The sequence below is a fragment of the Micropterus salmoides genome, unplaced genomic scaffold (genome assembly GCF_014851395.1).
Source record: "Micropterus salmoides isolate LMB-PRFRI ecotype aquatic unplaced genomic scaffold, ASM1485139v1 Ms_hic_scaffold_6, whole genome shotgun sequence".
Taxonomy (NCBI): domain Eukaryota; kingdom Metazoa; phylum Chordata; class Actinopteri; order Centrarchiformes; family Centrarchidae; genus Micropterus; species Micropterus salmoides.
The window spans coordinates 323,400-337,281 of NW_024044348.1; the positions used below are offsets into that span (position 1 = coordinate 323,400).

General features: G+C 42.1%; 2 protein-coding genes across 2 annotated transcripts; one reads left to right on the forward strand and one right to left on the reverse strand.

The window, feature by feature from the left end:
• Positions 1–1,139: 1,139 nt before the first annotated feature.
• Positions 1,140–9,482, forward strand: stmn4l (stathmin-like 4, like). The gene is made up of 7 exons (XM_038701953.1): positions 1,140–1,176; positions 2,605–2,687; positions 2,822–2,917; positions 4,714–4,922; positions 5,916–6,080; positions 6,179–6,196; positions 7,988–9,482. Exons 2-7 carry the CDS (start codon positions 2,675–2,677, stop codon positions 7,994–7,996), a joined length of 510 nt encoding a protein of 169 aa, XP_038557881.1. The 5' UTR covers positions 1,140–1,176; positions 2,605–2,674; the 3' UTR covers positions 7,997–9,482.
• A 778-nt stretch (positions 9,483–10,260) lies between these two features.
• On the reverse strand, positions 10,261–13,376 carry il17a/f1 (interleukin 17a/f1). Its single transcript, XM_038701954.1, has 3 exons — positions 12,821–13,376; positions 11,742–11,944; positions 10,261–11,649 (listed from the first exon to the last, which is right to left on the reverse strand). The coding sequence occupies exons 1-3, from the start codon at positions 12,851–12,853 to the stop codon at positions 11,388–11,390; spliced, it is 498 nt and encodes a 165-aa protein (XP_038557882.1). The 5' UTR covers positions 12,854–13,376; the 3' UTR covers positions 10,261–11,387.
• Positions 13,377–13,882: the final 506 nt, after the last annotated feature.

Genomic DNA, 13,882 nt, shown 5'->3' on the forward strand with positions numbered 1-13,882 from the left:
ACCTGCTGGATCCAACCAGATCCAGTTCTCCTGTCAGCTTCAGGTTCCAGAAGTTTTCCTGAGTGTATTTGTTTTATTTTAACATCAGATAGGTGAAACTTTCGTGTGTTTTAAGGTTTCTTTAACTATAACTGAACATATTTCCTATATTTTGCTCTTGTAAAGTGCTTTCTTTTATAAAAGCTGCATTAAATAAACTTTACTTACATTTCCTCACAGGGGTCAAAGGTGAGCGCGGTGCAGGACACACAATACAAAATATACAATCATAAAATAAGCATCGTTGTAGTTTGAAACGTCAGAAACGGTGTTACAAACATCAGAACATGTTCAGTGAAATATGTTCCGATCCGTCAGACCGACAGATTCTGCAACTCATTTCCCCCAAAATTCAGCCTATTTAACAGATTTACGGCTGCAGACTCCGCAGTCCAGGATGTTAAACATCGGGTCATGTAACAGATCTTCATCAAAACCGACCTTAGAGGACAGTTTTCTTCCACATGATGTCACTTATTGAATAAACTGTGTGATAACATGTGGAACACCGTTTATGCATGCATAACGTGCAACACAAAGTACTTTGCATAAAAGGAAACGACAAACAACAGAAAGCCATCGAAGCAGCTGAAACTGTGACTCCACGTGGAGACAACAAGTTTATAGTGTTTGTAATGTTTCAGTCTCCAGATGCCGTCTGTCCCATCGCCTCACTACATTTAACATCTTTATCCATCTCTTTCATTTTTTAAAAGACTGTAAATGAAAATAAAGATTGTAAATCTGCTTCCTCTGTTCACGTGTCTTTGCCAAACATGACCTCATCAGTCCAGTTTTACTGATCAGCTGGACAGAAAGTGACGAAGCTCTCGTGTGTGAGAATATCAAGCTCTAATGAAAAATCAAATTCCTTGTGAGTTTCAAAACGTCCAGTAAAATCTCTGTGATTCTGATGAAGAGCTGGAGGATTCCTCTGAAATAAACCTCCACCGCTCTGAACCCCCTCCTCCTCCTCCTCCTCCCCCCTCTGCCCTGCTGGACCAATCGCAGCTCAGCATCCCTGCCAGCCAATCAGATCAGCCGTGGGTGATGTCATGCAGCAGGGTGCTGTCTGGTGCTGATGCTGCTGAGCTGCAGATCTTCAGTCTGAACACAGAGACCGAGCATCACTGCAGGGTGAGTACACACCGATCACACTTTTATATGCTCGTGTATTTGAGTTATTTGATGTGATCTCTGAGCTCTCTGCACGTCTGCAGCTCAGACGGCTGCAGCCTCTTTTTAAAACAGAAATGCAAACAGTCTGGTTTTTCTTCTTTGTCCTTTTTGTCCGTCTGCAGATTCTGTTCTTTGTTTCTTATCTTTTGTCTTTCCGCCTCTCCTGCATCTTTTCCTTTTTGTTTCTCTGTGATTGGTTTAGTGTTTGAGCTGCGTGCTCGCCTCGCTTTCTTCTCTGCAGCAGGTGATGCGCTAACTGGCAACAATGACATCATCGCTTAGTCCCTGCACACACACACACGAAGTTTTAACTTGCTTCAGCCTTTAAGGAATAATCGATTCAAATTTTTCAACACAGATTCATATTTTCAGTCTTTTCCTGCAGATAGAATCCAGTTTGTTTCTCTGCTTTTTGTGTCTTTGTGACTGAAACAATTGAAGGAATTAGTTTGAGACCTAAACATTTTATTTCAGACTTTGCAGAGGTTAACCAGTGAATGGAAAATATGCCTGACTGATGTTTAGATCATAGAGAATCATCTTGAGCTGCAGATCTTTGTGTTTGTGCACATTAACAGACAGTCTGTTTTATGTTTCTCCACATTTCCTATATATTATTCAGTACATGAGTTTGCACAGTGAAGGCTCACGGTGGGGAGACTGTGAGGGAGAAGCTGCTGCAGACTCAGTTGGTGTTTTGAGTGTTTGTGCAGCAGATCTGACTCATGAACTGAATCTCTGAGTTTGAAGCGAGTCGTGTCTCTGTGTCTGTCGCTGATTCACTCTTTCACACTTTGGATGAAGTATTTTTATCTCCTGAAGTCACAGCTGCAGAATCACAAACAGCTCATAGGTATTAATGTTTCTACCAATGACTCAACTCTTATATATACACACATATATATATATATATATATATATATATATATATATATAGTACTTAAAACAAGCTGACCTTTAAATCCAAATGAGATCTGGGATGTGCATAAACTCCTGACGCAAAAATAAAATAAAATTACACCATAAAAAGGGAGCTGCAGATAAAAATGGACCAAAGGACAAAATGATGCGTGGAACAAATAACCAAAGCAAACTGAAACTTCAGAAGGTTGTGATCTCATGTTGCTGTTGCTCTGTCTTTCTTTCACGTTTAGTTTCAGCAACAGATTCAATGACATCATAACTCCACATGCTGACTTAACACAAAAGGGCCGAGCTGCTCAAGCGAGATGCTTAAGTGTGTCATTGCCTGAGAGGCTTTACCCAGGGCAGACGTACCCTTAAAGACACAGTTTCAGCTCAGTGTTTCCCCTGACATCAGGGAGTAGCTCTGCAGATCTGACTCTCCTGGATCCACTTTCATGTTTGTCCTCTGTCTCTCCTCAGGAACAGACTCTACCTCACCACAGTGTCTTTGACCGAAAACAGCAGCAGCAGCAGCAGCAGCAGCAGCAGGATGACTCTAGCAGGTAACACTTCAGGGATTATTCTGCCTCCTGTTCATATTGTTTCTTGGTTACGTGACGTGTTGTTCATTGTTGACACATCTGACATCTGGCTCACTGCAGTTTCTCTTTTCCCCCTCTCTCTCTAAATGTTCCAGCATACCGGGAGAAGATGCGAGAGCTCCCTCTGGTGTCTCTCTTCTGCTCCTGCATCCTTCCTGAACTCAGAGACGCCGCAGCCGAGAAGAAGGAAGGTCAGCAACACTCTTTAATCTTGAGCTTCCCTTTACAGAACAGTAATTGCTGGGAGAGATCCATCTTCCATGAGTTCCACGTGTGCTTTTGATGCTTTAAAATGTAAAAACAAAAGAATCTGAATCATCTGGCATCATGAGATCAGGTTAGCAGGATTTACTCAGAGAGATAACATGAAGTTCTGACGGGGAAGCAAATCAGGAGATCAGTCAAAACCAAAACATCCTTATTGATTATCAGGTTTACTCTCAGGACAGCAGGGAAGCATTTCGCGTGTGAACACTCTGTTTGGGCAAAATTTGATTTTAATTTTAACAACAGAAAATGTGTCAACACAAAGTTTCTGCTCTTTTTAATATTCCTTTAATAAGATTAAACTCGGCTCATTTGGTTGCCATTTTTTGCTAAATTGTTGGTGTATTATGGTTCTGCCTGTCAGTCCAACACTCCAGATTTCATGGTTATCCATCTACAGCAGGGGCAGCCAACGCGGTGCCCACGAGCGCCTGGTCGCCCTCAGGGCGCCAATCAGGAGCCTGCAGGTCACAATCAATGACAATTTATGTGAAGATAGAAACTAATAGATAACTAAAATAGATAACTAATTTAACATTAAATATAACATTTTAAAAACATGAATTTATTATGCAAGTGTAATTTAAAATCTGACCCTTCTATGACCCCGCTGGGTAACCCGTTCTCACTCCCAAGTCGTCACAAATGGACGCATGGTCAAGACCCGTTAGTGTCAGTTCGTAACGCGTTGCGGAGTTCAACGCTAAAGTTAGGTGTAGGATGTTTATCAGAAACGTCCGAATAAGGAGGAGGAACCAGGAGACCGGTGAAACAAAAAGTCAACATGAAAGCTTTTTACGTTACTTGCGTAAGTTAAATGATGTAAGTAACATAATTATTTTAACTCAAACCATGAACTTTTCCTAAACCTAACCAAAAACTTTTAGTGCAAAACCTAACCAAACGTTTCACATCGTTAACAAGTACTTGAAAGTGTAACTGGACGTTGCATATTTATTCCTAATAACTTGATCGCGGAGCCCTGAGTGTCAACGCCAAAGGGTCCCCAAGGCGTTAACAAGCAACGCCAAGGCGTCTTGACCAGTTGGGAGTGAGGATGTGTCGGGGGTCTGAGTCTAGCAAGGTGTTACGTCACACATTCCCTCTTCTTCATTTCATGCCAGTTAGCACAGCTACGACGATGAGCTAACGACACTATCAGCGGTTTGTCGTTGCGTTGTAAACAATGGCAGAGAAAGAAGAGTTTTACAGCTTTACAATAGTAAAATAAAAGAGTGGATGTCTCATTTGTGGTAAGATTGTAGAAAGAAAACCACCACAAGACCTTCGACGTTAGCTACCCGCCAGCTAGCTCATCACGCATAGAAACATTTACTGTATATCTGTGTTTTCCTATGATCCATCCAGCCATCGTCAACCGCTTATCCTGCGTACAGGGTTATTCTGGGAGATGAAACAAGTAGCTCCCCAATATTACTCTCTATCCTTGAGGCCGCTCTCAGTCTCATACAGATCTACATGGTCCTCTGAATGTGTCAGCCTATCCCAGCATGCACTGGAGAAATGACAAGGAGGGGGTACTATGGTTTATCAGTATCTACTGTCTTCATTTCACCTAACCCGCTTTGTCTTTGGACTGCACGTGGGGGGGAAAAACATACAGTCATAATTCAAACCATCAAAATCAGACTTTGTTTCGACAGAAGAAACAGAGAAATTAGTTTTGTGGTAATTAAAGGGTCTCGTGTTTGTCTTTCAGCCGGCGTGGTGGACTTGAACCTGTGCAACATTCGCGACATGGAGGTGATCGAGCTAAGCAAGCGGACAAGCGGACAAGCCTTTGAGGTGATCCTGAAGCCACCCACCTTCGACGGCGGCCCCGAACTGAGGGCGACCACGCCGCCCCGCCAGAAACCTTCACTGGAAGAGATCCAGAAGAAACTGGATGCCGCCCAGGAGAGGAGGAAGGTGTGTGGAGGGTTGGGGGTGGATTTCAAGAATAGTTTTAATTGTTATTGTAACGTCACACTAGATAATGAAGATTCGTTTGATCCACTGTTAATGTAACAAGAGTCTGCAGCTGAGCTAGCAGGATGCAGTAGTGCATGCTAACATGCTGATGTTTAGCAGCTTTACCCTCTTAGTTTAGCGTGTTTGCATGCCAACCAAAAGTGTTGGACACATAAACATGCGAGATGTTTTAGTCTGGACCAGCAGAGGAAAGAAAAAAAAGTTATTTTAAAGTGATGATTATTTATTGAGACATAAACTCTGTCATCTAGGTCATTTCAGAAATGATGCCACCAGAAAATCAAACCAACCAACACGTCCTCATACCCAAACAACAAAACAGGTTCATTGTCAAGTGCCCCAAAAACGACCTATATGTCCGTTTATGACACATGAGCGTTCCCCAAAATGACGCGTAACAGTCCTGTGACCGGCTTACCAGATGTTACATAAGTCCCGTGACATTTAATGCGTGAAAAACGGTCGTAGTTTGGTTAAGTTTAGGCAACAGAATTACTTGGTAAGGTTTAGGAAAAGATCGTCGTTTGGGTTAAAGTAAGTAAAGTTACGTAAGTCACGTGACGGAAGTAACGCTATCAAGCTTAAAACTATTTAACGTTAACTAGTTAACTATTTACACTATTTACGCTATTTATAACACGTCATCTGATTTTCTCTGTTGCTACCGTTGTACGGCCACTAGAGGTTGCTAAAAACCTAAACACGGCTCCTAATAAACTGTATAATAATCGACCTGTACGGTCGTTTCTCTGGTGAGGACAGACTGAACCACGAAGATACCGGTGTTTGCACTCAGTGGACTCATAATGGCACAGTAGAGATGAAAGTTAATCGGCGTCTGTTCTGTAAAATCTGACATAAAATTGCTGGGGTTCTGTTGGAAAAGCAGAAACGTGGCTCACCATAAACGTTCCCTCTGTCTCCCTCTAGTGTCAGGAGGCAGAGCTGCTGAAGCACCTGGCCGAGAGGAGGGAGCACGAGCGTGAAGTCGCTCAGAAAGCTCTGACCAAAGAGCGTCAGGAGCACCGGGCCGACGCCGACAAGGAGCAGCGGCAGATGCACCTGAACGCCTCGCAGGAGTGGCTGCAGGAGGAGGTGAGGACGCAGTTTCACTGAAAATTACTGAGACGATTCAGATTCTGTGTCGTAGAGATGAACGACTAAAGTGAGTTTGTGTTGTTTGTGTCTTTCAGGACAAGCACAGTGTGGAGGTGAGGACGAGCTAGAGGAGGAGGAGAAGGAGGAGGAGGGGATTCTGGGCAGACGGTGGTGTGATAACAAATATACTGAGGGTTTAACAAAATGATGTTAAATGGAAAAACACACTTTATTGCAGAGAGTGTTCAGATCGATATCCTCATGTCTCTGTATTCAGTTCAGAGCTAAAGTCAGGACGTGGTTAGCCTAGCTTAGCATAATGGCTGAGAGAAAGCTAGCCAGCTTAAAAAATACACACGTCTAACGTCACTGATTATCATTTTGTTTGTTAAATCAGACAGAATTGCAAAAAACACAGCTGTAGTTTTAGGGGGAAATTACCTGGTGGAACTATTTTTTGTCGAACACCAGTGAGGTTGTTTTGAACCATCGTCCCTCTGCAGAGACCACAATCAAAACCTGAGCCCCCCCGACAGTATCTTGCAACCTGCAGTATACTGGGAAGCACTAAGCGGATGGATACACTGTCGTTTGTCAGGAAATAGTTCCAAAATATAACTTACTCTGTAACCACAAATTGGTCTGTTATGTTCCAGACCTTTTCTTGGTCTTGGTGGTAGATTCATATTTACAGACATAAGAACTGTGTCTTCTCACGTAACTACTGAAAAAGTATGCAAATAAGCTTTTTAACGCCCTGGCTACCCTTTACCGTCATTTTTGTACGTTTAGGGCTCTGCAGTCAAGTTAGCAAGAATAACCATGCAACGTCCTGTTAGACTTTCAAAATAAAACTATTGATGAACATTGAGAAACGTCGCAGTTTAGTTAGGTTTAGGAAAAGGTAAAAGGGGTAAAAACATAGATAAGATCCCTGCCATTGGTGTGGGAGATCTGGGTTCAATTCCCACTGTGAGACATCCACCATTGTGTCCCTGAGCAAGACACTTAACCCCTAGTTGCTCCAGAGGTGTGCGACCTCTAACATGTATAGCAATTGTAAGTCACTTTGGATAAAAGCGTCAGCTAAAAGTGTTTATAGTAGGCCTACTTTTAGCGTTAAACTAATGGCACTAAAGTGCTTCCCCCGGTGCGTTGGTACCAGATGCTAAAAGATGTGACAAAGCGTTGCTATTTGACGCTCTAGGAATGAGAACAAGCTAGGTGTTCCAAAATATGTCTATGAAGATTCTCAGTCAAGGGCAACTGGACTTGGTTGAAGATACTGGAAGACGTTTCGTCCCTCATGTCTTCCAGTATCTTCAACCAAGTCCAGTTGTCCTTGACTTTAACCTTCGTTGGATAGTTCCAAAATATAACTTCCTCTGTAACCACAAATTTCTGCTATTACATTCCTGTTTCTGTTGGTAGGAGTATTTTTGCACGTCTTTCTTAAACAAAAATCCCTCTGCCAGCACCTCTAAAGATCCCAGATTATCACATTCTATCTCTTTAGTTTAAGCCATACAAAAACCAAAGTGTAACAGCGGCAAACTGTATTATGTTCCAGACTTCTTCTTGGTCTTGGTGGTAGATTCATATTTAGAGACATGAGAACTGTGTCTTCTCATGTAACTCTAGAAAAAGCATTCCTGTAAGCAGTATAAGATAAAATGGGTCTCCTCCTGGAGTATATGTCTGCTGTATGTAACTACTTCAGCATGATCCAATTTGGGGAGTCTCAACGTCTTCTGTGACGAGCTTCCACAGCAAATCTTAATCAGAAAACCCTCTTTAACCCTGAAGCAAACCTAATCTATCCTGAATGTCCTGCCATGTCCTGTGTGTATGAGTTAGCATGTGTTAGCTATGTGCTAACCCCAGCTCCTTTCCTCTGCTTCCAGGTGTCTTGATGGCCTGATCACAACACAAGCTGAACTTTCTTTGGAAGCCATTTTGGAGGGCTGATGAGCTGAGGTTTGTTGTGCCGGCAAACCCGGCGCTGCTCCGACTGGGAGACTTGACAGGAAGAGACAAGAGTGAGAGGAGGAGGACGGAGGGCGAGTCCGACCGCTCGACCTCTTCTGTGCAACCAGGACTCTTCTTCATGAGACTAACTCTTTATAGCGAGAAAGACCTGTGATACTAAAGGACGCTGCAGATTCAGTCATCATTGGATGGTTTACTGTGCTTTGTTGCCATGCCAACAGTGCCATGTGTTCGTGTGTGTGCGTGATTGTGTACATCTTCACAAGTGTGAAAGGTTTTGCCCACCAGACCAAACCAAACAACAAAAGCCAGGCCTGAACCCAAAGGAACTGTTACTAAACTGGAACTGGGTCGTCTTCTGCTGTGTGAATATGGGGTAGTCACTCTGAGTCAAACAGCGCCACCTGCTGGACAGTTTAGATTATTGGCAAAATCAGCAAAGGTGCCTCCTCAAAAAAACACGTAAGTCCATGTCTGAGCAGCTTTGAGCGTAACACAGATCAAGATCAAGTCAAGAACAATATCAGGAAATCCCTCAACAAAGTCAACAGGACAGGACAGGTCTTATTGATTAGTTTTGAGACTGAGACAAGTCAAAATACAGGCCAACCAAAATAACTCAAAACACCCCTGGGACTCTGAGCAAGTCCGGTTGAGAACTAAGTACTAAAACCACAAGATAAGTCAAAGTCAGAATCTGAGCACCCGTTAGGAGTCGGACAAGTCCGGTTAAATACACTCACAAGATCGAGACAAGTCTGAGAGACAAGAGCCAGTTAGATGATACAGAGGCGAGTTCAAATTAAAACAAATTTAGAAGAGAGAGACGAGTCCAAGTCAAAGCATCAACGAGACAGAGTCGAGTCAGAGTCAAAGCATCCACAAGACAGAGTCGAGTCCCGGGTCAAAGCATCAACAAGACAGAGTCGAGTCCCGGGTCAAAGCATCAACAAGACAGAGACGAGTCAGAGTCAAAGCATCAACGAGACAGAGTTGAGTCAGAGTCAAAGCATCCACAAGACAGAGTCGAGTCCCGGGTCAAAGCATCAACGAGACAGAGTTGAGTCAGAGTCAAAGCATCAACGAGACAGAGTTGAGTCCCGGGTCAAAGCATCAACGAGACAGAGTTGAGTCAGAGTCAAAGCATCAACGAGACAGAGTTGAGTCCCGGGTCAAAGCATCAACGAGACAGAGTTGAGTCAGAGTCAAAGCATCAACAAGACAGAGACGAGTCAGAGTCAAAGCATCAACAAGACAGAGACGAGTCAGAGTCAAAGCATCAACGAGACAGAGTCAAGTCCCGGGTCAAAGCATCAACAAGACAGAGTCGAGTCAGAGTCAAAGCATCAACGAGACAGAGTCGAGTCCCGGGTCAAAGCATCAACAAGACAGAGTCGAGTCAGAGTCAAAGCATCAACGAGACAGAGTCAAGTCCCGGGTCAAAGCATCAACAAGACAGAGACGAGTCAGAGTCAAAGCATCAACGAGACAGAGTCAAGTCCCGGGTCAAAGCATCAACAAGACAGAGTCGAGTCAGAGTCAAAGCATCAACGAGACAGAGTCGAGTCCGAGTCAAAATACCCACAAGTTCGAAATGAGTCCGAGTTGAAACAGCCACGAGACAGAGACAAATTCAAGTCGGAGACGAGTCCGTGTAAAATCACACTTGAGATTGGCTAATACAAAAATCCCTGCTGATTGTTTTTGCGTTGCTCAGATTCGATGTATGGATTCATCTCATGCTTCTGAATATCAGTGTACTAAAACTAGCATGCTAGCATGATGCTAACCACACGAAGCTACATTTCTGTATTACCTTCCTGTGTGTGAACTGACACGCGAGAAGACTTGGCACACTGAGAGTCCTCCTGGATGTTTGTAACATGTTCGACACTCTTGGTATGTTACACCAACAACAAACAGCTAGGTAGCTCATGTGGCTAACATTAGCTATATCACAGGATTCCTACATGTCCAACATGAGACTATCTATCAATCACGAATTTCACTGATGAATAACTGATAATCGATTGTTTACATTGTTTACAGCTGCTGTTGTGTGTGTGTGTGTGTCTATCTGTTTCCCTGGCAATGTCAATGTAAAGGAGTCAGGGTGAAATGATGATGATGATGATGATGATAATGTACAGAAATCACATTATATTTTAAATTAAAACATAAAACAATGTTTTAATTGTTCAGTTTTTTTATTGAGTCACCACATTCAGCCATTTAACTATAAATACATTAATATAACATCACCAATAAATACCAAAACATAAAAATAATCTAAAACCATAAATAAAACGTGAAACACATCCGATAATGATCTTTTTAAACTTCAGCTTCAGGGTAAAGTTGTTTAGTTTCTCCATGCCTCTGTGTGCTATTTTTCTAAACAACATTTTTTAAATGTAAAACAAAAAAAATACAATATTGAAAAAACATATTAGGAATAAATAATAAGCAAATACTAAATAAAAAGAATTACTTCAACATCAGGTGGATCACAGAGCAGCATGTAGGCGACACAAATAAAAAATGAAACTCACTGAGAAGATGAAAACTTTCACCTCAAATCAAATCAACTGATTTAAAAATGTAAAAAAGTTGTAGGATGATTGTTAAGTCTAATTACTAACTAACTTATGCAAAGTCACATTTTTGTATGATGAGACTCTTAAAATCACGATTCACCTTTAGATACTAAGAAATAAGTGTGAGACATAATTATGAGAAATATGTACTTGGTCCTTTTATTACTCTCCGCCCTGTTATTCTCTGGATATCAGTATATTTTACATTTAGGTTCAATATATTAAAAAAACAATATTAGTTTCCGTTAAATGCAAATTATCTCCCACATCACATCAATTTATTGTCATACGCGTTAAATTAAATACTCTTCCTTAAGTCACATTCACGTCAATTCTTTCTCTCCTCCAAAATAAACTCCTGGTGCAGAATGCATTAATCTGCATTATTTATTTAATCTTATTTATTTATATCTTCCACTCTGATTTATGCTTTTTTTAAATTTATTTTTTTACAAAACTTCTACAATCTGTTGAAAACCATAGTAACTTCTTTTCTGTTATTATAAGTACGTTATGATAATTATATATTAAAACTGACACACTCAGTCCTAATAATTAACTCGATGCGTTTTAACTCTGTGATTTTCCTAATTTGATATATTAATGCATAATAAGAAAACAACAAGTAATAGTTTCGACTCAGCGGCACTGGTCTTCCGTACAGAAGCGTCTGTTTAAGCCAGACTGACCAAGCAGCTGTTCTGGTCTCTGCTGGTCTTCATTGTTGGTGTTGGATGACGGGTCGTACACAGGTGCAGCCCACAGCGATGAGGCGGGACTCCAGCCGGTAGTGGTAGCTATGTCCCACCCCCGACCCTGCCGACGCGGCTGACCTGACCCGACGCAGCAACAACACCTGGTGCATGATGGGTCTGGACTCTAGGCTCAGGTCCTCCAGGCCCTCCGAGTCCAGACAGCCGCGCAGCAAACAACGAGCCTCCGACAATATGGGAGGGAACATAGAGTCGTCGTGGGAGACGCTGAGGACGGGGAGAGAAAGGACAAAAGATATTTAAGCTCATGAAATTTGCTGCGAGAGATGGCGTGCTTTCCTGTGTTTGCGTTTCCTTACTTGTACGCCCACGGGGAGATGGAGGCGTTCTCCAGTGGCCTGATGTTTCTGGTAGGAGCCAAAGCGTTGGTGTCAAGCTGCAGGGGGACCGTTTCTACCGCCGCACCGTCAGAGGACTTCTGTGTCTTCGCCGAGTGTTTCGGCACCACTGCTGCCTCATTGGTCATCACCATCATCATTATCATCATCGCCACACAGGCGGCCTGAGGAAGAGGAGGAGAAATTAGCCTTGCATCAAAATTTTCACACTTTCACTCTGATGACGACCTTCAGCAGAAAAGTACCACAATGTCGCAGAGATGCAATATATTAAATGCAATAAAACTGTAACGGGAATCACATGCAACAAATTCACAGGCACATTTGATTTTCAGATGTTTCACATGTGATTCAACATAAATCATGAATTCACAGACAGCTCATTTCACCTATAAGTCTAATGCATGTCCTTTGCTTTCTTTGGGGTCAGTTAAATTGAAAATATTGTTTTTAATGAATGAAATTGTTAAAATACACGTTACAGGTTAAATGTGCAATAAACCATTGGTGACCATTTTCACAATATAGAAAATAAAAAAAGTAAAAAATTTTGAATGTTTTTATAATTCTTAGTTTATAAAGAACAAAAAAAAGCTAAACTATTTTAACATAAAATAATAACATAATGAAAAGCTTAATTTTTACCACATTTTCCCCAGTTATTTTGTCACCTTCACTTTCTGCCCCCCCCAAATCCTTTATAAAATATTGAATAAATAAATTGAATGAACAGAGAAAAATAAAATAATTAACTGTTTTAAGGATTTAATCTGCTGCAATTTTACGGAGGCCAAAAGTGGTCAAAATTGTGAAATAAACAAATAAGACTTTAAGACATGTCGTCGTTCTTCTTTTTATAAAATTACAATGTCCCTTTTTATGAGTTTTGATGCGCCCTCACCTTTTTAGCTAATCACATGCTCCCATGCATCCTCCTAATTATTGATTGACTGATCAGTGTATGCTCAGATTTAAAATCTCTTCCTGAAGTTCAAAATTATTTGCACAGATTTAATTAAGATGATCAAAGCCGCTCTTACCGTCACTTTGGAGGAGTTTGATTCTGGGAACATGACGACGGTTTGGACTCTTTGAGTGTCCTCGTTGTCCTTAATTAGATCTGGGTTTTTGTCTTTTTGCGGGTGTCACTCTGTCCAACTCCTCAGGGTCCTCGGTGTCCGCTGGAGGTTCAGGTCAGAAGCTGTAACCTGGAGGTCCGATGGTACTCGATGCTGTCGTGCTGACTTGACTGAAGCTCCGCGGGTGTTTGTGCAGTTTTTAGGTGGTCTTCTTCTTCTTCCTGTGTGCAGGTGCTGTGCTGGACGTCGGGGTTAAGCTCTGACTTTTATCCTGATCAGAGCGTCAGCGCTGCTGTCTTGGACTTCCTCTGATGATGTCACCATGTGTCTTTGATCCGCCTCTCTAAACCACACAGACCAGACTGCATGACGACGCTGGAGGTCGACCCACTTTCACAGTTGACGTCGAGGTAAAATTATTCTGCCCATAAAAAACGTTGCAGCAGAATTTCTAGGTCAACTTGTCAGCGGCATCGTTAAGTCTTGCACTTTAAAACTTCACCTTATTTGAATGTACTTTGCAGTCTGGATACTTTTCCAGTAAACCTTCTCAGACAGCTATGCTCAATACGGTTCTCCACGGACTTTGATGCACTTCTGGTCTGTTTTTTCTTGGTTGTTCGGATCAAGAGGAGCCTTAATGCCACAACCTTCCGTACAATACCATACCATACAAATTGTGCATGCAAACTGTGTGATGAATTCAGAGACCGATTTTTACAATTACTCAACATGAAAACACTGAAAAGCGTCACCCACTGATCAAAATAAATGCAGCAAGAGACACACTCTTTTTATTTCACACATTCTTCCTTGGTAAAACCTGCCTCCTACATTACCAACACTGCTACTAGATGGCCGACGGTTGTGGGAAATAGTGGTGTGTTATGCTTGTAGTGGTAAATGCAGCCTGCAGCAGCTGCAGAGGTCTGAAAGCTCACTTCTGACCTCCACACCAACAGATTTCTTTCAGTTTCAAACTTGACGAGACGCTCGGGCCCGAGCCCGGCCCTGTCCCTTGCA

What these genes read in the sequence shown, in the direction of transcription:
- stmn4l (XM_038701953.1), top strand. An exon ending in CGCAGCCGAGAAGAAGGAAG is followed by an intron (nt 2,918 to 4,713) that starts GTCAGCAACACT and finishes TTTGTCTTTCAG; the next exon opens with CCGGCGTGGTGGACTTGAAC. An exon ending in CCGCCCAGGAGAGGAGGAAG is followed by an intron (nt 4,923 to 5,915) that starts GTGTGTGGAGGG and finishes GTCTCCCTCTAG; the next exon opens with TGTCAGGAGGCAGAGCTGCT.
- il17a/f1 (XM_038701954.1), bottom strand. Translation starts at nt 12,853, where the DNA reads ATGTTCCCAGAATCAAACTCCTCCAAAGTGACG. An exon ending in CAAACTCCTCCAAAGTGACG is followed by an intron (nt 11,945 to 12,820) that starts GTAAGAGCGGCT and finishes CCTCTTCCTCAG; the next exon opens with GCCGCCTGTGTGGCGATGAT. An exon ending in ATCTCCCCGTGGGCGTACAA is followed by an intron (nt 11,650 to 11,741) that starts GTAAGGAAACGC and finishes CCCCGTCCTCAG; the next exon opens with CGTCTCCCACGACGACTCTA.